Source organism: Mycteria americana, chromosome 13 (assembly GCF_035582795.1).
Source record: "Mycteria americana isolate JAX WOST 10 ecotype Jacksonville Zoo and Gardens chromosome 13, USCA_MyAme_1.0, whole genome shotgun sequence".
NCBI lineage: Eukaryota > Metazoa > Chordata > Aves > Ciconiiformes > Ciconiidae > Mycteria > Mycteria americana.
This window is the reverse complement of record NC_134377.1, coordinates 16,976,187-16,999,136: the sequence shown is the minus strand read 5'-3', so window position 1 is coordinate 16,999,136 and position 22,950 is coordinate 16,976,187. Positions and strand designations below refer to the sequence as shown.

The window sequence follows — 22,950 nt, the reverse complement described above, 5'->3', positions numbered from 1 at the left end:
TTGTCTGATGTTGATTTCAAATCGGTATGATAGTGAAGGATAAAAGAGGCAGCCCTATACTTTAAGTGTATCAATAAAAGCTACTATAGTGCTCTATTTCAGGGGGGAAGCAAGTTATAAAGTATTGGAGCAAATTAGAACGGCGAATGTTCATTAAGCCTGTAGAAGTAACTTCACATAAATTGTGTAAGATGTTTTCTATAATTATTTAGGAATTGTGTCTAAACACTAGTCAGCTTTAGGGCTTATTTTGTGAACGGCATGGCATGAGATAGAGACCTACTTGATTTTATCCTTTTTAAGTAAATCAGTTTTGAAGGGGTAATGCTGTAGTTGTGCTGCCTAAAGATATAAAGCAGTGTTTGTAGGAAAAAGCAGCATCTTTTCTTTAGCTAGCCAGTGGTACATGTAGGGGGAAGAGCCTGGAGCAGTCTGGCGCTCGGGTCTCACGAAAGGCCTTAACTTCCCCCAACCCTTGCTTCTGCTACACTTTTTCTAATTTAAAGTAAGAGCAGCAGCAGTGGAAGGGCAAAAAGCATGCGGCCGGACCCTCCCCTCTCACGCTGTTACGCCGGCTGAAGGAGGCAAGAGCCCCGCTCTGGCCGCCCCAGCCGCACAGCTGCTCCGTGCCTGGTGCCTCCCGCCGCTGGTGTAGTCCCTCCCGCCTCGCACGGGCGGGTCCCGGAGCCGGGCAAGGCAGGCTCCGGCTCAGCGGCTGGGCACCGTCTCCCCGAGCAGCGGGTCTGGCAGCAAAGGCCGGGCGCAGCGGCGGGCTGAGGAGCCTCGGTGGATTTACTCCGCATGCGATGAAACCACAGGCCGCGCCCCAAGGGCCAGGCGGGTCCCGGGCCGCTGTGCGCGGGGGAAAACGCGCCGCCGCTCCCTCAGCGGAGCGGGGCTGCCCTGCCCGCCCGTCTCCCCTCAGCGGCCGCCTTTAACGACCGCCTTCGGCACGGCTCCTTGCTGCCGGTTCCTCCCTCGGCTGGGCTGACCCTGGAGACAGCGCGATGGCACCGGCGCTGTGACCGGCGCGGGGCCTCCCCGGGGCTGGGCTTCCCCGGGCGCCAGACAAAGGAGCCCGCCCTGCACCGGGCGCAGCTTCCCCCGGCCGTGGCCGGCCGCGCCCTCCCACCGCCTCGGTCCCGCCCCCGCCTCCCTCTCATTGGTCTGGCACTGTGAGGGCGTATGCCTTTCACGTCTCTATTGGCAGAGCGGTTTAACATGCCAGGGAGCTCTCCAATGGCTGCCGAGATTTCAAATTCGTGACAGAAGAGACTGGGAACGCAATTGGCTTGGCGAGCGCCGAGTCCCGCCTGCGGAGACTGGAGCGGCTCCGAGCAGGCGTTTAAAGATGGCGGCAGCCGCGCGGAGTGGGGGACGGTTTTCGTGAGGCGGCCGAGCTCGCTCTCCCCGCCCGCCCACACTCTCGTGGAGGTGCGGCAGGGACACCGGGGATGGCCCAGGTGGGTGCTGGCGCCGTGGGGCGGCGGGGAGGGCGTGCGCGAGTGGGCCTCTGTGGCCCAATCGCCGCCGCGCGGGCAGTAACCCCTCCGTCCCCCCAGGCCGCGGCGCCCGCCCGGCCCGCCGCGCTCCTCGCCGCCTGTATCGCGCGGCCCCTCTCCTCCGGGCCGGCGCCGCGGGCAGGGAGCCGTGAGGAGTCTTTCCCTGAGCAGCGGAGGCGAATGCACCGGGCTGCCCTCCCGGCGGATGTTGCCGTGAGGCGCTTCCCCCCCGCCCCCGGCTGGGCGTCCTTCCCTCCGAGCTGGTGGTTTGTTTTGTTCAGGGGTTTTTGAGGGGGGGTGGTGGCTGGTTTTTGTTTTCCCGCCCGCCCCCAGCCACCTCCCTGCTCGCTCCCGCCGTGGAATTGCATTCAGGGTAGTAGAAGGAAAGGAAACGCCATGTCTTTATAGCCTTCCACACACCTCCTTGTCAGTGGGGTGATGGGGAGTATCAACTCTGGCGTGAGTTTCTCGCTGCATCGTGTCTCACGGTACGTGTGCGTGTCTTGGGGTAAAGGGAGGGTGAGAGGGAGGATTTCCGCTAGACACATCCTCTTATGCAGGGGAGAAGAACGTGTCTTCTCCTGTGCAAAGTTAGGAAAAGGCAGCCCTTCACCAGCGTGTGTGCGGACGCCCGTTCACTTTTTTTAGCTCTGGTACGTTGAAGATAAGGTGGTGTGTCTGTCTGTAACCCTCAGGATTCTTCTTCATCTATTCCTTCTATTAATAGTGAAGTACAGTTATATATTCCTCTAAATTATCTCGTTCAGTCTCCAAAAGGTTTATTCTCCTAAATTACTTCACCTTTTTTGGCTGGAAAAATAAAAGCTTCTCTTTTGCGCCTCTTTTCCTTAGGCTTCAGGTTTATCTATAGAGTCTGTTTGCCCACTGAGAGGGTGGGCCCCCTAACATCCAGGCATCACTCCCTCATAAATGGGATTGAGAGTTTGCTGGGTGAACGCATTCAATTTCTGTACTCCCTTAGGTTGTGAGTTACAGACGTTGGAGTTAGATCTTTAACTTTTCTTTTGTAAGCGTACCTCTTCTCCCTTCTCTTTAGGTAACTAAACTTAAAAGTTCCTGGTTTTAATTCTGGATGAGTTAGGTCGCTAGTTCTTTTGGGCAGCTCCTTTTGATTACCAGGATTATTTTACTTTTTTGGAGAATGAGAGGGGAATTTAGTTCCTTATGTCTGTTGTTTTTCTTTACAAGTAAGAAGGTATTTGTGATGTGAAAGTAGGAATATTTTTTTCTTCTTCCTAGGCTCTGATTTGCAGATTTTTTAAAAAACAGTTTCCTGTTTTACACAATTAATTGAAACCGTCTAAACCCTGCTAGAAAACTGGACAATCTATAAAAGCAGCAATTGCTTTGCCATTTCTGAGTGTGCCTTTCCAAAATTATGTACTCTGCTCGTTCTGAAATGGGATGAAGTCTTATGAACTAGAGAAGTTCTTTAGCCTTGTCTGTGTTTGCCACTGATAATGTTATGGTTGGGCCCTGACTGCCCTTTCTTAGACTGCCTTGATGACTTACACAAAGTGGTTGTTTCCTTCAGAATCTTTCTATTCTGAAGCTGATAATGGGGAGAGAAACGAGTTCCCGTATGTAGTAGTTAACTTACAGAACATTTCTCTTTTGAGACTTCTTTTTCTGGTTTAAACAAAATAAATTCAGTTTCCTTGGTTTTTGGGTTTTTTTAGCAGTTGATAATAAATAGGATTAACTTATTTTTAGGACTGTACGTGTCAAAAAGATACAATAGGTATAAGTATAACAAAAAGAAGGTAGATGACTGTGAGCGAGTAATTACTTTGATAAGGGTTAAAGCTGAGTGGATCTTTAAGCATGATCTATGCCTCATAAATTCTGCTCTGCAGAGTTGCTATTTGGAGCCGGAGGATGAGGAAGACTTGTATTTGGATAGCAAATAAGGAGAGTTTGCTCTGAGCCACTCTTCCTTTTGGGGTCCACTGAATGTGAAGTAAGCAGTTTCTGACAAGGAATCCAGTTGCTTTTTAAAAGTGATTTTTTGAAGAGAGAATCTGTGGTATGCTGTTCCTTGTTCCTGATTGCAGCTACAGGTACTCATGAAGAAAATATGTTCTTTATTGAACTCACTTGTAAGACTGCCGACATGCTATACAATGAAGGGATTTCCTCTTTGAGTTTGGGCAGTGCTGGTTACAAATTTTAAGATTCTGTTTTTCTCCTGTCTTGAAGAGAGATACCCTTTTCTCTGTGTACTTATCCCCTTCCCCCCCCCCCCCCCCCCATCTGTTCTGATTGCAGGAACAGGCGGTGGTACTTATTAAATAAAGAAGTGGTTGGGTTTTTTTCTTTCTGCCTTCAAAGGACATCTCTAAGACAACCAAGCCAAGACACTGCTTTTGTTGGGACCTGTGCAGTTTGCTGCATTACATTTAGATGTCCACCATGTATCTGTTTGTTTGAGTTTACTTTGTGACATGAAACTTCTTCAAAATAAGAGCAAGCAATTAAAAATGAGGAATTTCCATGTATTGGTGATCTGCAGAACATGAGCTGTGCACTCACATTTCCAGCAGTTCATCCAGAGTTCCTGCAGTGCTTTGTACTGGCTGTTGCAGCTGTCAGTGGCGTTCCATATATTTTTAAGGAGTCCTTGCGGAAACCATTGATGGAACTTCCTGGAGCCCTGGAGAGTAAAATCTGTTCTTTCAGGACAAGTTAATCAAGGATTGCAATAGGCAGACTAACTTATGTTGTATTCTAATATTACATAACCTAGTATGCAAAGTCTGTTTGTATACATGGTTGTTGGGTTCCCTCGATCTAAGGTCCGTTTGGCTGTTTCTAACCTACTGGCTCATCTAACTCATCCTTTTAGGTTTCATCCCTTCTGTCTTTCTTTTAAAATACCTGATATCTAAGGGAAAATCCTTATTGCTTTTGTTGTGGGGTTTTTTTTCCAGCCCCTGATATAAAGGGGATATTGTAACATCAGTTGGCAAGAAAGTAGATGGGAATTGAGCCTGTGTTACTCTACTTCTCCCTGGCTTTTTTAGCTTATAGGAAGGTATTGTAGCCCACTGTAACTGTAGAGCTGCCAGACTCTGTTATCTTACCCTAGGGATGTAGCAGGTTTATGGCTAGAAATGGAAAAGCTGGTTTAAACTCATCTTGATCTAGTACTTTTTCTGGCCACAGTATGCGTACTGATTAGTAGACAATCCCTGGCAGTGATTTGGTATGCTATTCATTATTTCAAGGCCAACAAGAATTTCATTGTTAATAGTGCTTGAATATAATAACAAGACATCTTTTCCGCAAAGAGCGGAGGTGTAGTATCAGCGAACTGCCAAAGCTAGGCAGGTAAAGATTAATTTCTTGTGTTTTGACATTGGTGGTGTTAAAACACTCTTTAGCGTAGGAGCAGGACGTGTATCAGGGAGATGGAAACTGCATTGACGATCATGTCTTATGACTTGTCAAAAATAGTCTTTCTAGTTGGATCAGGTAGCTCCTTGATCATATGGGAAGGTAGCACTCTTTCAAATTCTAGAATACCTATTTCAGTATTTCATTTCCGTGTAAACTACTTCTGTTTGCTCTTCTAAAGAGTCTTCTAAAGACTCTAAGGTGGAAAAATTAGATTACTTAGGCATTTAGTTTCCAGGAGTTACTGAACTTGTACTATGACTTTTGATTCTTTTGTTCAGAATTGACAATGAAGACACTACTGATTATTGTGAAGAACGTAATAATTTGTGTTTCACGATTATTTTTTTCTTTTTTAATCTGGAGATGAGGAAGGGGGAAGGTTATTAGACAAATGTATTTCTAGAGGTGTTCTGTATAACATTAGGTGTTTCAGAACGTGTTGAAAGAAGAAGGAACTGATCACTGCTCAGGTGATTGTATGATCATCTTGTAGAATGGACTGGATTTAAATATATAGAACTGCTTGTCTTACTGGTGAATGAGCTGTTTTTCATTCTGGAAGGTAATATGTTTGTATCTGAGAAGATGGGATTATTTTAGAGCTTTTATCAAAATGGAGTATTTTTCCTTAGTAATTCTACAATGCATGTCAAGCTCAGCGACTTGAATGTGTCGGTTTTGAGTATATTAAAAAAAAAAACACCCAGACAAAACACCACAAAATATGAACTATTCTGCTGCCCCAGCAAAACTTTCTTTATTGCCAAATCACTAAAATAAGTGTTTGCTCTGTTGTATATTTTGCTTTCTTCCAGCTTCCAGGTAGGTAGCTTCTGTATGCTGTTGAATTTTAATTGGTCCCATTATAACTCCTGATTCCCAGCTTCTTGCCTTGCCCCAGTGGTGTTTGGATATTGCTGTTGGTTTGTTCTGTCTGGGCTGGCGTAGAGATACATTAGAGAATTGTATTTGGCTTCTCTAAGTCCTTCACGACAACCCAGACGTTGTGCCCGGTTGCCTTCAGATGTTATACAGTGATGCTAAGGACTTGGAGCTTATCTTTCTAGAATACTTGGGTAGGCTTGGGTAGTATCCAAGTAGTTCCAGGTAGTACTACCCAAGCAGTACTACCTGGAACTACTTTGAACAGAGAAGGTTCAGCTCGCTGGCTGTCTTGGGCAGAGTAACACTGGTGTATTTGTAGCTGGTAGGAAGATTTAAGCCCAGTTTGGGGTGGTACAGAGGGACTTGAAGAAACCAAAATAGCAGGTAAGAAATTATGCTTCCTTTCCCCAGGTGCATATAGTCCTGCACAGATGACAGAAGTATAATTGAAGAAGCCATCATAGACATGGTAGAGAGAACCTGCTTAATGTAAAAAAAAAAAAACCCAAACAAAAAAACCCAAAACACATGCCCCCCACCGCCAGTAACATTTCCTAGAGCAATTTACTATTTTTGCCAGGTTAAATTACCTAAAACATTGGCTTCTAAATGCCTTCCAGAATTAATTTGAGTGTTAACGCTATGTATCTAGACCTGAATTCCTCAGACAAAATAAATATATAGTCCCATAATAGTATGGAATATAAGATCAAATGTCTAATATCTGATTATCTAGAGAGTCATTTTGTGTGAGTTTTTAGTAAATTATGAGATTTCCTGTTAAAACTTCTGGTGAGATTTAAAAAATATATAACAACTAAAACTTTCAAAAAGCTATGTGTCTTACGAGACCATAGTTGTTAAAATCTTGTTGGTTTTGCAGATTCTCTTTAACTGTAAGCTAACTGTCCTTTCTGCTGTGTGGGTAAGTATGGCTCAAATACCAGGTTATTTTAAATAATGGGACAATCCCCCCCAAATGCACAGGTTTTAGTCTGGTCCCTGCAAATGCCATGCTTAATGCCCTGCCTGCTAACCAAGCAAAGATAGTCAACAAATTATCCAGGCAGCTTTGTGTTAGCAAATTCTTGTGCTGGTGTACAGATCAAGCAGTAAAAACAATCTAATTTCAGCCTCATTCAAAATGGTATCAAGATACCCTGCTTTTTTTCACTGTAAAAATGTCACTCTTACTTCTACTTGAAATTTATGCTGGAAGGAGTGACATTTTTTTCTTTTTGCCTGTGATACTATTTCCTTTTTTTTTTTTGTGACAAAGTTTTTTTTTCTTTTTTCTTCTGTAGGTTGAAAGAAGAAAGGGAGACCTGCTTGTCCAGTGAAGATGCAGTCTTAGTCTTCAGCTATTTAAGCTGAATGCATTGTGATTTCCAATAATTGAGACAGTGATTCTGAAAGCTGTCTACATTAATGAAAAGAACAATGTAGTCAGCTTAACTGAATCATCAGTGTTGCATATTGAATAGAACATGATAAACCAATCTTGATGGACTTATGCATGTTAGGAATATAGATATAAACATTTGTTAAAGCATTGTTTTTTTAAAAACAGTAGTTTTAAAAATGGAGAAATATGAAAATGTACCACCCCTCCCTAAAGAACCTGCAAGAGAAATGAATGTGGAGAATCATACTTGTCCCCCACCTCTGCCGCCTAATGAACAGCCTCCACCACCTCCCCTGCAAACGTCCAGTGACGCAGAGGTAATGGACGTTGGCTCTGGTGGTGATGGACAGTCAGATACCCCTGCTGGGGACACGCACAGTATCTGCAGAACACAGCTTCTCACAAAGGGATCTGCCTGCTACAAAAGTCGTCTTATAATAGACCCTAACAATAGTGACCAAAGCCCAAGAACTGCTCGTCATGCACCTTCAGTTCGAAAGTTCACCCCAGATCTTAAGTTACTTAAAGATGTAAAGATTAGTGTTAGCTTTACAGAAAGCTGCAAAAGCAAAGACAGGAAGGTTCTGTACACTGGAGTTGAGCAGGATTATAAGGCAGATACAGATTTTGGTATTAATAATGTCAATGGGGATTTGCATGTTTGTCCTTTTGGTGGTAGTAACGGTAAAGCTGCAGGAATAGGGGGTGAAAATGATGACAAGAAGGATGATGAAAATGATATTGATCAGGAAAAGAGAGTGGAATATGCAGTTCTGGATGAGCTAGAAGATTTTACCGACAATTTGATGGAAATAGATGAAGAAGGAGGAGGGTTCACATCTAAAGCAATCGTTCAAAGAGATAAAGTGGATGAAGAAACCTTGAATTACTCATATGAGGTAAGTAAATCCACAGGTTTTTTGTGGGTAAGAGGTTTCCAAGTGCCTAGAAAAGAGTATGTAAAGATGTTCACTGAAACAGTCTCTTCTACAAATGTGCTGTACTTGAGTCAAAAATACAGAATTTTCAGAGACAGAACTGTGGATGAAAACTTCTGTAAATTATGTTGGTCAAACTTCTGAGTTGCGTGGCAGCTTCTACAGTCTTGTTTAAAAATAACATTTAAAAGTTGTCTTACACAATTGCAGCTCATTTTATCATGAAAAATACCCGTTCTCGCTTACAAAAACTTACTTTCTTATTTTTCAGTCTTTTTACTGGGATCACTGGAAATTTCTAGTTTCTCTCTATATGGAAGTATATAGACAAAATGTATACTTTTTCTTTGCAAGGGGAAAGGGAGGTTAGTAGACCCAGAAGGATGGTGTCTGATGAAGTTTCTTTCAGGATGACTTTGATAATGATGTGGATGCTCTGCTGGAAGAGGGTCTTCGAGCACCCAAAACAAGGAGACTAGAAAATGAGAAATACGGTGGTGAAAGTGATCACCAGTCTGATGGAGAAACAAGTGTGCAGCCAATGATGACCAAAATTAAAACTGTACTTAAAAGTAAGTTAATGTTCATTAAATAGCTATATTTTTGTGTGTGTGTCTTATGTCTGTAGAACACAAGTATATCAGCAAGCAAAGTTTAGGGCACCAATTCTTGTGAAGTGGTTAATATGTATTGTATTGTTTTGAATTGTATTCAAATTGTATTGTTTTGTATTGTTTGCGGGCTTCTTACTGTAGGATATGATTTTTCACATTCCTGAACAGGGAAGTTGGTTTTTGAGAGTGCTTTTGATCGTCATCTGTTGTATATAATGAGAATGTATTTTAGTGTGTGGATTTGTGAAAAATCACAAACGATGTTACCTCAGTGCCTGAAAGCCTTAGCTTACAGCCTAACTCACTGCTGGCTTTCGGGTCTGTGGGCCTAGTGGTGTCTCAATGCAAATTTATCCCTGAGTGTCAAGTGCAAAAATTTTTAATAGAAAACTCAGTCGTTTCAAAAGCAAGTACGACTTTTCCATTAAATATAGTGGTGCTTGTGAAGATGTAAGTACATAAAGAAGACTAAAGAGAAGAGAAAATTCATTGGTGAAATGAACAAATCAGCCTGGATAAAAATTAGTGCTATTATTGCTTTTCAGTTGAAAACATAATAGAATCTGTAATTTTGCAGGATTTCATTTGGGTTAGAAGCATATGCCTTTTTATTAAAGCAAAACAAAATCTTTCTACAAAACTTTTTTAGTCTTGTTTCAGTGTCATTTTATCCTTTGAGACAGAAAAAGCAATAAAAACTTTGATTCTTTTTCTGTTCTTCTAAGCAGTCTATCCAAGTTTAAAGCGATTGTTTGTTTTAAAGGTCGTGGCCGCCCTCCTACAGAACCTTTGCCAGATGGATGGATCATGACATTCCATAACTCGGGCATTCCTGTATATCTGCACAGAGAATCTAGAGTTGTTACCTGGTCTAGACCTTACTTCTTGGGAACAGGAAGCATAAGGGTGAGAGCTGTCAATTACTTAAATACTTACTGAGATTTAAAAATTAGATATGTTCCTGCAAACAGTTGAATATTTTTCTACTTTAGCAGGCTTCTTTCCAGTGTTAGAATTAAGGTACTTGAAAAAGAAACTCCTCTGTTTCTGGAAATACGATATGATTTTTCTTATGGTGTTTTGTTTTTCCATTTTTGCAATGAGTTTGGGCAGTTAAAGTGAATGAGATGGTCTTGTGTGGTGCCTTCGTTGTTCTAGCAGATGGCTGCAAAATGTTGGTTTTATTCTACCATGAAATATATTTAGATCATTTATTTGTAGTATAAACTAGCCTGAGCTGTGGCTTATGGCCCACACTTACAGAAGTAAGCATGTGATGTTCACAAACCCAAGGAATCTGCAGAAATTGGATTTAATGTCATGGGCTTAAACGCCAAGAGAGTTCAATGGATTTTATGAAAGCATGTAATATTTGCATGTAATTGAACAGAACGGAATATAATTTGGATCTAAAACAGCAAACGCACTTTGAAGGTTAGTATCAGTGTTACACAGTGCCAGCGTACTGTAGGAGTGGACATGCTCAGATCTTGAGTAGAGTAAGGTTGCTGACCAAAGAGAAGCTTGAGCCTAGACCAAATAAAAGTAACTTCCATCTTGATTACGTTTTGGTTTTGAGTTTTGCTTTTGGTGACCTTGAGATACTGAAACCTTCTGTCTTCTTTTATATTTGCAGAAACATGATCCTCCCCTTAGTAGCATTCCCTGCTTGCATTACAAAAAAATGAAGGAAAATGAGGAGAGGGAACAAAACAATGACATAACCCCCAATGGGGAAGTATCGCCTGTAAAGCACCTAGATAAATCTTCAGAACTGGACTGCCAAACAGAAGAACCAGATTCTACTGCTGCTGATTCTGGGCCTTTAGATGACAAAGACCCCTCAGGAGGAGATGCAGCACAAGGAGCCTTAGGACAAGTTAAGGCCAAAGTTGAAGTATGTAAAGATGAATCTGTAGGTATGTATGGAAAGTGGAGTTTTTTCTTGGCTGGAGTTGGGGTAATGTCATTTGGGATACATATGCTTTATTCCAGACTTGGCATCTGAATAACATCTTGCCTGAGATCAAGTGGTCAGCTGTCTTTCAGCACGGTTTTTCATGCACAGAGATCTGGAGAAATAGATCCAATATTAGAAATCAATTTTGATTTTAACAGGAAGAGAAACATAAGAGTGGAGACTTTTGCTGAAGACTTGAGAGTCCACATGCAAAGGTTTTACACACAAAAATGTGAACATTTTGGAAGTTTAGTCCTATAGACTTTATCTCAGTTTAAGAATCAATTAAATTAATGTGTACATATGAATTGCTACATTGTTAATGTGTACATATGAATGCGTGACTTCTTTAAATGGGCTTTTCTATGCAGTCATTGTATTAGCTGAATTATATCTATTTTCAGTATGATCTTTTAAGATAAATGGTGCAGTTAAACTAGATTTGCTTATTTGCACAAGTCTAGCAGAATAAGTTACACAAATATAATTGCACTTATGCAAAGGGGTGTGATGCTTCATTATTTTATTTATGCAAGGCTGATAGCTTTTATACAAAAAGCTGCCTAAAGAAGTCATGCCAAAATCACTGCCAAACTTACAGAGGAACTTAGAGAGAAAGTTCACATGCCACTTACCACAACAACGTACTTTGAGAGTATCATCCATGTAAATTACTGCTGCTCAGAATACTGATATGGATTGTAGGCTACCACTTACCTTTGTAGTGTTCAAACATAAAACTTGTCCTTGTCATTACACGTGTCCTGTTCATTCCGAAAAGCATGCCAAAAGATTAAAAAAAAAAAATAAAAAAAAAATCAATATTTAGCAGCAAAACTAAAACCAGTAAGCACTTATTTTCTACATGAAGTTCACCTGTCTATCTCTCTCTTTAAATAGGGTCTGTTCTGTATTACTGAAAAAAATACTGAGTGATCAAGTATAAGCGTGGCTTGCATTTGGAATTCCTTGTGGAAGGAAACAATGGCAGCAGCTTGCTTTTGTTTGTTTACAACGTGGGATGCTACTCTTTATTTTTGCTGATTATATCTGCAGAAATATCCTATAAAGGAGAAGCAGCTGTACTTCAAGGGGGGCAGTCTTTTAGTACTCTGTATGTGAAAATGAATGTGTTCAATTCTGTTTAGAGGCCAGCAGATATTCATGGAGTTCATGGAGCATCATTATATAGTGTTTCGTGGTACACTGTTTAATAAATAGGCAGCAAGAGTCAGTTTTGGCTCCAGGAAACTGAGGCTAACGCATAACTGCTGTTACTCACTGTATACCTTACTTCGGGTAATAAGAAGGTGAATAGGTGATTAAGTAGAACAATTACTAGTGTTTTGTTACAAATTGTGTTGGGTATTATGCTGGTTAGGGCTTAGTAAAATCTTCAAGTGACAGAATAAAATGTTCTTTTGTTTTGTTTTCCAGTTTGCACAAATGTTTTGCATTTGACTCACTAACATGAAAACTTGTAATTCTGTTAGCATAAAATAGCATCTTAACCTTGAGTATGTGAACTGAAGTCACTACTTTGCTCCTAGTCTAAAAAAATAATTATAACCTGTTTAAACAGTGGAAATAATGAACTTAATGCTTGCTCAGTGGTAAAGTAGAGAGAGTAACTTGCTTGTGTTTCTTAGATCTGGAAGATTTTAGACGGTATCTTGAAAAGCGTTTTGACTTTGAACAAGTTACCGTAAAAAAGTTCAGAACCTGGGCTGAGAGACGGCAATTCAATCGTGAAATGAAGCGGAAGCAGGCAGAATCTGAGCGCCCTATTCTGCCTGCCAATCAGAAACTCATTACCTTGTCTGTGCAAGATGCACCTACAAAGAAAGGTTAGTTTGCCTGCCTGGAGTTCAGATAATCTGTATCAAAGACTAATTACAGTTCTAAGCTTGACTGAAAAGAAAAAATCCTGTAATAAATCCATTTTCTTCTTGTTCTAGAATTCTGTGTCCTTGGATCCATCATACTACATAGCAAAAGGAAAAATACTGTCAAAATATACTTCCTATTAGAAAGAATAATTCCTAAATGAAAGGATTTTTATTTAAGGTTGCAGTCCTGGTAACTGGTTATTACCTGCAGCTACTTGTTACTGTTGGTTGTTACTGAAACCCCCCCTGCCTAGTCACTCAATGCTATGGCCTTCTCAGTTCTATACCAGTTCTAATCGGTTCCAGATGAGGGACTGGTTGCAAATGCCAGATTGATCCAAATTAAAACCTACAATTAAAGATACAAATTTAAAGCAGCTTGATGGAAATAGTTAAGAACGAACTGTGTGTGCAGTTATGTCCTGTGGTGTGAGGAGTGGATATCATGTCTGATGAGAAGCTGGGCAAATTGGCTCTTATTGGCTGTGTAGCCATAGTAGTATGTTTAACTGCAGTCTGATATTTAAAATGTCCATACACCTGTGATTTGGGTTTGGTTCTTGTTTTATACGTTGTCATGTTTCTGGGTTTCTGCTCTTTAGCAGAATTAAAGCTTATGAGCTGCATATTGACCATTCCCTGTTACAGGGAGGTACAGTTGAATTTTTAGTCAATATATTTTATATTAAATTCTAGGTTTAGAGCCAGATGGAAACCATCTAACTTATGGACTTACTTTGGTTTAATCTATCTAAATCTTGACTTTCTCTCCCATACTGCTGTAGTGCCTGCTGAGGCAGGGTTTGTGCTCTTGACTAACAATACTGTTGCAGGGAAAAAAAAAAAATTAGGACTTTCAAATAAAAAGAGCATGTTTGGGGCGAGGGGACAGTGACCTGATCTGTGGCTTGCTAAACAGTATTTCATGGGGAAAAAAACCCAGAGTGATTCTGGTTTGTGGATCTGAAGTCTACGTGCCTATTATTAGAAGGGAGATACAACATGTGTTTAGAGCAAATTAGAGGATTTCTGATTGATGTTAGCTGCCAAAAATGCTGTGTGTAGAGGACCATGGGACTGCAAACACTGAACATAGAATATTTGACTTAGTTTGTAATTAGTGCATTTCCAGTTGTTGATAGACATTTCTCAGACTTATTTCTCAATACTTTTTCAGAGAAAATGGACTTTGAGGTCATAATTATCCATGACTGATTCAACAGCATTGCATTTAATTTGAGCGGCACTTATCCCTTGTAGCTTGTCACTTATTTATTTGTAGTAGAAATTGTCTTCTAAAGACTGGAACTACTTGGCTCTCTTCCCCTCTTCCCCTCTTTTTTTGTAGAATTTGTCATTAATCCCAATGGGAAATCTGAAGTTTGCATACTGCATGAATATATGCAACGAGTCCTAAAGGTTCGCCCTGTTTACAATTTCTTTGAATGTGGTAAGTCTGTTAAGTTTTTTAATCGACCAAATGCTGTTTTGAAGGGCTTACCTAATGCTTGGATATCAAAAAAAAAAAAAAAAAAAGATGACATTTTTCCTAGGGAATGTCTTGAAAGTCTATTGTGAGTCAAATACTAGCTAGGAAATGTTTTCTGTATTGTAAACTTGGCTTTTGAGGATAGGAGCAGTCTTATATTTAAAATAACAGTATGGCTTTTCAGGTGGAAAACTATGCCTAAGTGAAAATGGATCTGAGTAGCTCATTTGCATCTAAAAGGATGCATCAGTGAAATATGGGCGATTACGGTTTTGCTGACTGTGCACAATTAATATTTGCTTAATTTTCTTGCCATTGATGTCCAGAAAATCCAATTGTAAGGCATGTGTTGTTTTAGGGAATCATAAGAATCCTGGAAAAAAAAAAAGAAGTTAAATACTAAACCCAAATAGTTTCTGAAGAGAAATATGTGGGCCTTCAATTATGAAGCTGTTAAGAATTTGAAAGATTTCTGCAGACACAAATGTACCCACTCTAAAGCTGCAATAATTTGAGATATTTTTGTGGGTTTGTTCTGTTCTGGTTTTCTTCCAATTAACAAAAAATACAGTAGTTTTTTTTTAGATATGTAGAGTTTTGAAATCCTTTAACTGTTCAAGTTATCGTATGTTATGATGTTTGTTATGGAGGTTCGTATTTAAATCCGGCCATCTGAAGAGAACTGTATATGTATAAATTGATGTTAGCCATTTCTGGTTTCCATTTAAATTTCTATGTGGACTATTTGCCTTGTGTGACTATTCTCTAAGTTCATTAATAAATTATAATTAATGTTAGTGGAGAAATTACTAGTTAGGTGTAGATTGCAAAAAGTTCACATGCAGTTGGCGGGAATTGATTTGGTATAAATGTTGACTAATTTTGCTCGTAGTATTAGAAGAATGGAAATAGAAGTGTTATTCTGCTGGACTAAAAGTAACTTAAGGAGTTACTGAGACTGTGTTGTTCCATGATTAGTGTGGGATTTATATGAAATGCTGGATGGACATCTGTTTGTGTTTTTAAACAGCTTTTAATTTTATTCTGTGTCAGTGGTGTGAGAGGTGCTTTGGTAGTTCCTGACTTAGGCCCATACTGAGACTGCGTAAGTGATGCTAGCACGCAGAAAAACAAAAACTCGGGGAGAATTTTATTTTAGATAAATATTGTGGGAGAATGCACTTGATGCTTAATCAAGAATCTAAAAATGTTACACATATGGCAAATGTAACTGGAATCAAATTACTGTTGGATTTTTTTTTTTCTGTAAATTCCAGCCAGATTGCCTTATCTAGCTGCATTTGAGATTGCTTTTCAAAGTGGTATAGCATACGTTCCTTGCATTTTTGCTTTTGCTGGGGTGTTTTGGGGGTACCTTAGGAGGAAGAAATTATACCTTTTTCAGCAGCAGGCTTGAAAAGATTAAGTCCTGCAGTCAGCATCCAAGGAATTACAAGTTGGGCATCTTAGTTTAGTGTGGAATCTATAATTATTCAGAATTATGTTATTCCTGTATATGCATTACATAATGTAACTGAATTTTCAATATCAGAATGTGTAGCTCTTGTATTTACACTGTGTTAGTGATGCAAAAACTTTGGAATTAACATTTGAATTCTGGCAGATTACAAATGATCTCTTAAAATGTAAAAGTTCTTCATTTGGAAGAAGGAAGTACATGGTGGTAAGTCTCTGTTAATGGAAAACTCTTGTTAGTTTTTCATATACTGGAGTGAGCAATTCTTCAGTCTTTCTGAAGAGTAAGTGATTTCTATCCCTCTTGCAGGTGAAATGGGGAAGAAAACAAATCTTGGTAGTGGTGGTATATCATGTTCGTGATGAGTATTTTACACTGGGAGTTCTGAAAAGCTTTCTCTTTCTTTCCTCCTCCATTTCCAGAGAACCCAAGTGAACCTTTTGGAGCCTCAGTGATTATTGATGGAGTAACTTACGGGGCAGGAACTGCCAGCAGCAAAAAACTTGCCAAGAATAAAGCTGGTAACATTTTTTCTTTCTTAATACCAACTGCTGAATTGTTTATCTGTTTCCCTTTCTGCTTTGAAGATGACATATTTGCAATAGTAAGTAGGAATCATTTTGTTAATAGTCAAAGAAGATACACTCGTGGTTTTTTTGGTAGAAGTGACAAATACTGTTGCAGAGACTTTTCTGACAACCCTAAGTTCAGCAATGTACTGGGATAGAAGACCATGAAGAAATTTCAGATGTTAACTTACCTGTAAACTCTTGATGTATAGTGGGTAGCTGTAAGAGCGTCTGTCTCTAATGATCAGACCAGTAAGAACATGTTGGGGATTTTATATTTATACTGTCACCTGCTATATAAACGCCTGATGTATGGATTTTAGCAAAACGTAAGTCTTTGCCCTTCTTTAAAAACAAAAAAACCCCTCAAGATTTTGGTTGTTTTGGTTCTCTTTCTGCTAATAAAACAGTTGCCCTGAACTATGTGATTATTGATTTCCAAGTACTTGGCTTCATTAATTAGTTCTAATTGTGTAAGTCTGTAATAAATATGCAAATAATTAAGACCTAGATGAGAATGTGTCTGACACATTAGAACTTCTTACTAATCTCCAGATTTAAATGTCTTTAGCACAAGGATTAAGAAAAAGTAACTTCTCAAAATGTAAAGATGTATAATGTCCCTGTGGTACTTTCTGCACTTGTGAAATATGTCAGCGTAGCTAAATTGCCAAAAGCCAGTCCATAATTGTTTGCGCATGAAAAAAAGGTCATTTGCTGTGAAAATTCAGGCAAATGCTGGGTGTGCTTTTTGTACACTAGGATTCTGAGTGCCCTTGTGATGCAATACTAGGGTTCAGCTGTAACAGCTAAGGCGTGATAACAACTCTCTAATTTTAGGTCCTAAGGGCTCTACATCACTTTTAAAATGAGACTTGATTATAATTTTTTTCCTTTCATAGGTGTTTGCAAAAGGACGTTTCTTCTTAGTGTAATTAGTTGTGAGACTTTCATTATCAACTTGAACAAGTGGAAGTTTGGTTTTTTTTTTCCTTAAAAAGTGCAAGTGAATATAGTTCTTACAAAAAGAAGATGCCTGTCTTATCTGTAAGATTGCTTTCTAATATAAGTGGATATTTCTAGGGGAGATGTGAGGCTTGCTTAAGAGTGCTTCATTCTGCTGTTTTTCTTTGCAAACATCGTTTAAAATAAACATAATCAAGCAGTTTAATCATCTTCTGCAGCTCGAGCTACACTGGAAATCCTTATTCCCGACTTTGTTAAACAGACCTCTGAGGAGAAGCCCAAAGACAGTGAAGAACTTGAGGTACTGAACTCTTGCTTGCTGGCTGTCATTATTGGAGTCTGTTTTTAAAACATTACACCTTCAATGTCAGAAATATTAATGAAAATTCATGATGATGTTTTCTCAGTCAGATGGAAATGTGAAATTCTTCATTTATAGCAAGATCTATGGCAATGAAAATACATTGGGTTTTTTTTTCTATTGGAACTTATCAGAGAATGTGCCGTGATACAGAGAACTAGTCCCTTGTTGAAATACGAGGTCACTTGCTGAAGACCTGAAACGTTCCAAGACACTAGACTGCCTGTACTATCCTAGCTTCCAGAATCCTCTGCTTGATGCCTTGAAAAATTCAGAGCTAGATGCTGTCTGGTTTTGTGTGATTGCCTCATAAGACCAAGTAAGAACTAAAAGTGCCCAGGCTTCTGAGACATTTTCACTTAGCTGTGAAAGCTACTTACTGCCAGATCAGACAGCTAAAATTTCAGACTTTAAGCAGTGACATTTGAGAAAATCAAAGGAAAAGTTTCTTTAAGTGGAGAGCGTGTGCTATATTTTCAGGTATTGGAAATATTAAATAGCTATTTCATCAGTGATATGTTCCCTTCCAATTCAGCATGTAACAGACCATCAGTAAGGAGTAAAGGAAAAATCGGTTCTCAGCCTGAAAGGAATATTTTCATTTTAAAAAATGTAATATACAGAATGAGTTGTTTGTACATTTGCTTTAACTTAAAACTGTATTGTATGCCCTACACTATTGAAATGGTCATTAAGAAAATGCAGATAATTTTGTCCATTGTTTTAAAATAAAACACAAAATGTTCCAATAGCTGTTACATTTTCGTTTATTAAACCACAGCATTTTGGTAAGTAGAATTTCATAATTAGTTAAAACAAATAAAATAAACCTTGTCCTGAGGGAGAAAGGATGATAAAGAATTTATAAGATTGTCATTTTTATGTCCATCTTGTGTAATGTAAAATTGGAGTTAAAAGAATTATTTAAATTTCTGTCTGCAAATACATGATTAGGTGTGGCAGTCTTAATGATGTTGGTAATACCTCCATTATGGATTTAAAAATACTTTTTTAAGTATTAAGCACAGAGTAACAGGATTTGTTTAATGCTGCAAAGGAGAAATGTGGGTTAAGGACAGTATTAAGGTCTTATTTGCGCAAAAGCTCAATAACCCTTTTCAATTCCTTTGTAGTATTTTAACCATATCAGTATTGAGGACTCACGGGTATATGAACTCACCAGTAAAGCTGGACTCTTGTCTCCATATCAGATTCTCCATGAGTGCCTTAAAAGGTAAGGCTGCAGAATAAGGAGCAAATGCTGTTGCGTACAGGTGTTTAGGTCGGGGCACGTTGTTTGCTTGGTTGCCGGGACCCACGGTGTTTGTCAGTAGCTGGGCCGTTGGTGGGCTGGCCGCGCTTACTGCGCTCACTGTGGCTGTAAGAGACGGGGTGCGGGCTGAACTGGTTAATGCTGTGTCTTCCTTGGATTCACATTTGCTGTTTATGCCTCTTGTCTTCTGAGATTAGGATTTAGTTGTGGGACATATACATATATTTGTTTTCCCTTTATACAGGCTTGCCTTTCCATTCAAGTCAAGTTACTGATCTAAAAAAGAACTCAATTAATGTCTTAAAATTTATTATTAATGTCTCTAATTCCATTGCAATGACTGTCAAAGATAACTGCAGCCGCTTCAATTGTTTGTAATTTTACTTAATATATGATACTGATTTTTGTTTGTGCTTAAGAAACCACGGAATGGGTGATACATCCATAAAGTTTGAAGTGATTCCTGGTAAAAATCAGAAGAGCGAATATGTCATGACTTGCGGCAAGCACACGGTGCGAGGCTGGTGTAAGTACAGTACTTAGTGTGACCTCTGATAATGCCTTCCTTTTTTCCTGTTCTCGTTTGTTGTCCATTTTGTAGGTGCTTGTTCAGCTCCCTAGCTCGTTACATGCTTATCTACACTTCTCTGGTATCTCAGTGTTGAATAAGACAAGTAAATATTGCTGTTCATCTAATTATGGAATGTGCCCATATTGACACGTTTTCATGATTATTTTTACAGGCAAAAATAAAAGAGTGGGGAAACAATTAGCTTCTCAGAAAATCCTACAGCTACTGCATCCACATGTGAAAAATTGGGGCTCTCTTTTGCGTATGTATGGTAGAGAGAGTAGCAAGATGGTTAAACAGGTGAACATGATTTTGTTTGATTGTAACCTACCTTCTAATTGTCTTTTTGCTTTTGTATTTTTCTGGGGGTTTTAATTTAGTTACAATAAAGCTTTAATGGTATCTGGCTTGGCATAATATGTTGTTCCCTCTCATGGTAAAGGCAGTATGCATTTGAGCAATTCTCGGTTCTTCTGAACTGATTCTCATACCTTGCTATTGCCAGAACATAAGATGAGTGCTTTCATTCACAGTAATAATTCTGTTAATCTCACGTCTTCCAAGTCGAAATTATAACCTATTTAATATTTAACCGACTCACGTAAATATACATTATTACTTAAGGAAGTACAACTGTCACAGATTAAACTTCTGCTCCACGTATTTTTCCCCCCCCTCAAAAAAAGCTCACCTGTTGTTGCTTGTGGTTCTGTTGAACAGGAAACCTCTGACAAAAGTGTGATAGAACTTCAGCAGTATGCCAAAAAGAACAAGCCAAATCTGCACATCCTGAACAAGTTACAGGAAGAAATGAAAAAATTGGCACAAGAAAGAGTGAGTATAAGCTCTTTTGTATTTATAAACGGGAAGAATGCCAGGGGTCAGACTTGCCAGTTGTGAGCATTTTTCCAAACTTGACTGGGGGGGGCTACTTTCAGAGAGATTTTCATCCTCTGTCTTAAATGGGCTTACAACTTCATTTTACCTACTTTGGTAAATTTATTTTTAACATTAGCACAAGTTAGACCTTCTCAAAGTTTGACATGTAAATTTGGCTGAGATTGTTCAAAATTTTAAAATGGTGGTTTATTATTATATTCTCTTTATGACTGTGTGGTGGGGTTTGTTTCTTGTTCTTTTAGGAGGAAACACGAAAGAAACCCAAGATGACAATAGTGGAATCTGCTCAACCTGGCAGTGAACCTCTGTGTACCGTTGATGTGTAGTGAGAAAATTCACAAGTGGGGAGCAATAACACAAATGGAGGAACTAGATTTTCAACAATTATTTAAAAATTGTTTGCTGCAGAATGCAAGATAACTTTTAAAATCCAAGCTGCTTCAGTTATGCATTGTTCTTTTTGCATCATCAGGGCAATATTACTTTTTCCTACTTTCTCTTTCTTTTCTTTTTTTTTTTTTTTTTTTAATACCTCTGAGATATGTACGTTTAAAGGATTGATCATAAAGATCTCTACTTGGGCAAATGCACAGAGGGCAGGCATGTTCACACAGGATAAACTCAATCAAGCACTTTTTCCTGGAAAGCCATCCATGTTGTTTGAAATGGATGTGTTTTAAGGATGAAATTCAGAATATCTATGTACAGGTTGAAGCTGATATTATATAAATACACACATTCATATATATGTATATATAAAAGAAATATATGTACATCTTCTTGTATGAACATGCCTAAAACTATTTTTGTGATAAGTTTTGTTGCATTTCAGCACATAATAATATGCACTGATAAGACACTTTGGTGACAAATACATGAAAGTGATGAGCAATGTTCCTAATGCCATAGGATTAGGCCAGTAACGCTGTTTCTTTTGTTCTGTTTTTTGTCTCCTGCCAGGCTTAGTGATTCAAGATCACAGTATGCAGATTTTTTTATTACTTGAAAAGAACAAGTATACCTGGTAGTGTTAAGAGCAACAGGCTGGATATCCAAAATTATTGGGGTTTATTTTAATTGAAAAGAGCCTGTGTTAGTTTACAGATCCGTTGAAAGGGGAAAATGTGGCCCTATTTATTTGACTAAAATAAAAACTGTAATTTGAAAGGCTGTTTTCAAAGCTTGGAGCCAAAACACAGCTGACGATGGTTGACAGTCTGAAAATATTTTGCCAATGAGGTGTGTTAAGACCTTCCACTCCCTTCTCCCAGCAATAAAACAATTTCTCATTTGTTTGGAGTCAGAATACATCTGACTTGATCAATTAAGTCTTAATTCATTTGCACCATAAAAGCAAAGAATTAAAAAAAAAAAAAAAAAAAAAACCACGCAACCCTGAGAAATCTGAAATAACTGCAGCAATTTAGGTTTTTTAAGAAGTTTTGTTTTACTTTTTTTAATTACATTTTTAGTTTTTAAAGAAAAAGTGTAACTTCTGCAATGAAAATTAGAATGTAGATTTGGAATATGACCTAATGAGTAGAATGAGACCATAACAGGTTATACTGGTAAACGAGAAAATCACAAATATGCAACTATTATCAAATACAATCTTAGAAAACAGGCAGTACTCACTGTGTCATCGGAGGCTTTATTAAATTAAGCACAGCAGAAATAGCTTTGGCTGTAGTGAAAGCACTGCTTTGAGGGTTTCGTTCTTCACGGGGTGATTGCGGTCAGTCTTCTCTGAGAACCATTTTTGTGGGTTCTTTGGTTTGTTCGTAGAGCAGAGAGTGAAAACCAAGCTGGTGGCTGGGCTTCGGTGACTTACCCAAGAGCTGTACTGCTGTATTTTACGCTCCTACTCCTGTAGGAGAGAGAGCGGTCAGTTCTTTAGAATTGCTGCAGCTCCTGGTACTGACCTGGACAGTGATCGGGGGGCCTGAGGGGGTTTTTGGTTTGGTTTTGGGGGTTTGTTTTATTTTTTTTAACCCCGTTACAAACAGAGCGCTGCAGTATAATGAATTTAGTGCCTACTGGGTTTTAACCATATTGGCATTGGTATTGTAAGACCTCCTTTTAATATCACCCATTATCTTGGAAATACGTGGGTTTTAATTTATATCGCAAACTAATATTCTTTAATATGTTGCATATAATGTTTGAGGTTAAACAGGAGGAGTCCTGGAGTCTTACCTCTTTCTGTATTTGAGTGACACGCTCAGAGGTCTCTGCAAATAGGAATTCACCCATGCTTTATTATTATATTTAGCTTTTCAGTTCCACGAGTTGTAATCCTGTTGTGACAGGATACGGGTAGTTGGAGGACTATACATAAACCATTATTTAAAGAAGTGGCCTATCTAAAAAACAAAAACCACTGCCTCTGCTTTTTTTTGTATAGCTTTAATAAATCTCCATCTTTTGAGGGGTGTGTGATACTGGTGCAGTAGTGACAAGCAGTGATTGCTGCTTGTCTCTCTTTTTGTTGGTGTTTTGGTTTTTGTTTTGTTTTCATGAAGACAGGGCTTATACCTTCTACGCCTAAATGTATGCTCTTTTTGGTAGGTTTTACTTCAGCTTACGTGTTTTCAGCAGAAAAATCTGTACTTGGATGGCACTGTAAAAGACAAATCACCCGTGTAGATCTTCTTTTTCTGAAAGCAGAATGTCAATGCATTTGCAGGTCACCTGCAGAATATCCACAGATGCCTCGCTTACAAATTTGTTT

The 22,950-nt window shown here is 39.1% G+C and overlaps 1 protein-coding gene across 3 annotated transcripts; it reads left to right on the top strand.

Annotated features, from left to right (window-relative positions):
• Positions 1 to 1,256: 1,256 nt before the first annotated feature.
• DGCR8 (DGCR8 microprocessor complex subunit) lies at positions 1,257 to 22,597 on the top strand. Of its 3 annotated transcripts, none has more exons than XM_075516598.1 (14): positions 1,257 to 1,463; positions 7,112 to 8,111; positions 8,560 to 8,722; positions 9,528 to 9,670; positions 10,401 to 10,683; positions 12,374 to 12,571; positions 13,962 to 14,063; positions 16,002 to 16,100; positions 17,333 to 17,415; positions 18,609 to 18,709; positions 19,168 to 19,274; positions 19,492 to 19,619; positions 20,040 to 20,153; positions 20,462 to 22,597. In XM_075516598.1, the coding sequence occupies exons 2-14, from the start codon at positions 7,389 to 7,391 to the stop codon at positions 20,543 to 20,545; spliced, it is 2,328 nt and encodes a 775-aa protein (XP_075372713.1). In that variant the 5' UTR covers positions 1,257 to 1,463; positions 7,112 to 7,388; the 3' UTR covers positions 20,546 to 22,597. The 3 variants fall into 3 exon arrangements, with proteins under 3 accessions (XP_075372713.1, XP_075372715.1, XP_075372716.1); XM_075516600.1 differs by lacking the exon at positions 1,257 to 1,463 and adding an exon at positions 1,848 to 1,990; XM_075516601.1 differs by lacking the exon at positions 1,257 to 1,463 and adding an exon at positions 2,084 to 2,155.
• Positions 22,598 to 22,950: the final 353 nt, after the last annotated feature.

Coding starts and splice junctions, on each gene's coding strand:
- DGCR8 (XM_075516598.1), top strand. CDS start 7,389: ATGGAGAAATATGAAAATGTACCACCCCTCCCTAAAGAACCTGCAAGA. Junction 12,572..13,961: donor AGATGCACCTACAAAGAAAG/GTTAGTTTGCCT, acceptor CTTTTTTTGTAG/AATTTGTCATTAATCCCAAT. Junction 17,416..18,608: donor AAGACAGTGAAGAACTTGAG/GTACTGAACTCT, acceptor ATTCCTTTGTAG/TATTTTAACCATATCAGTAT.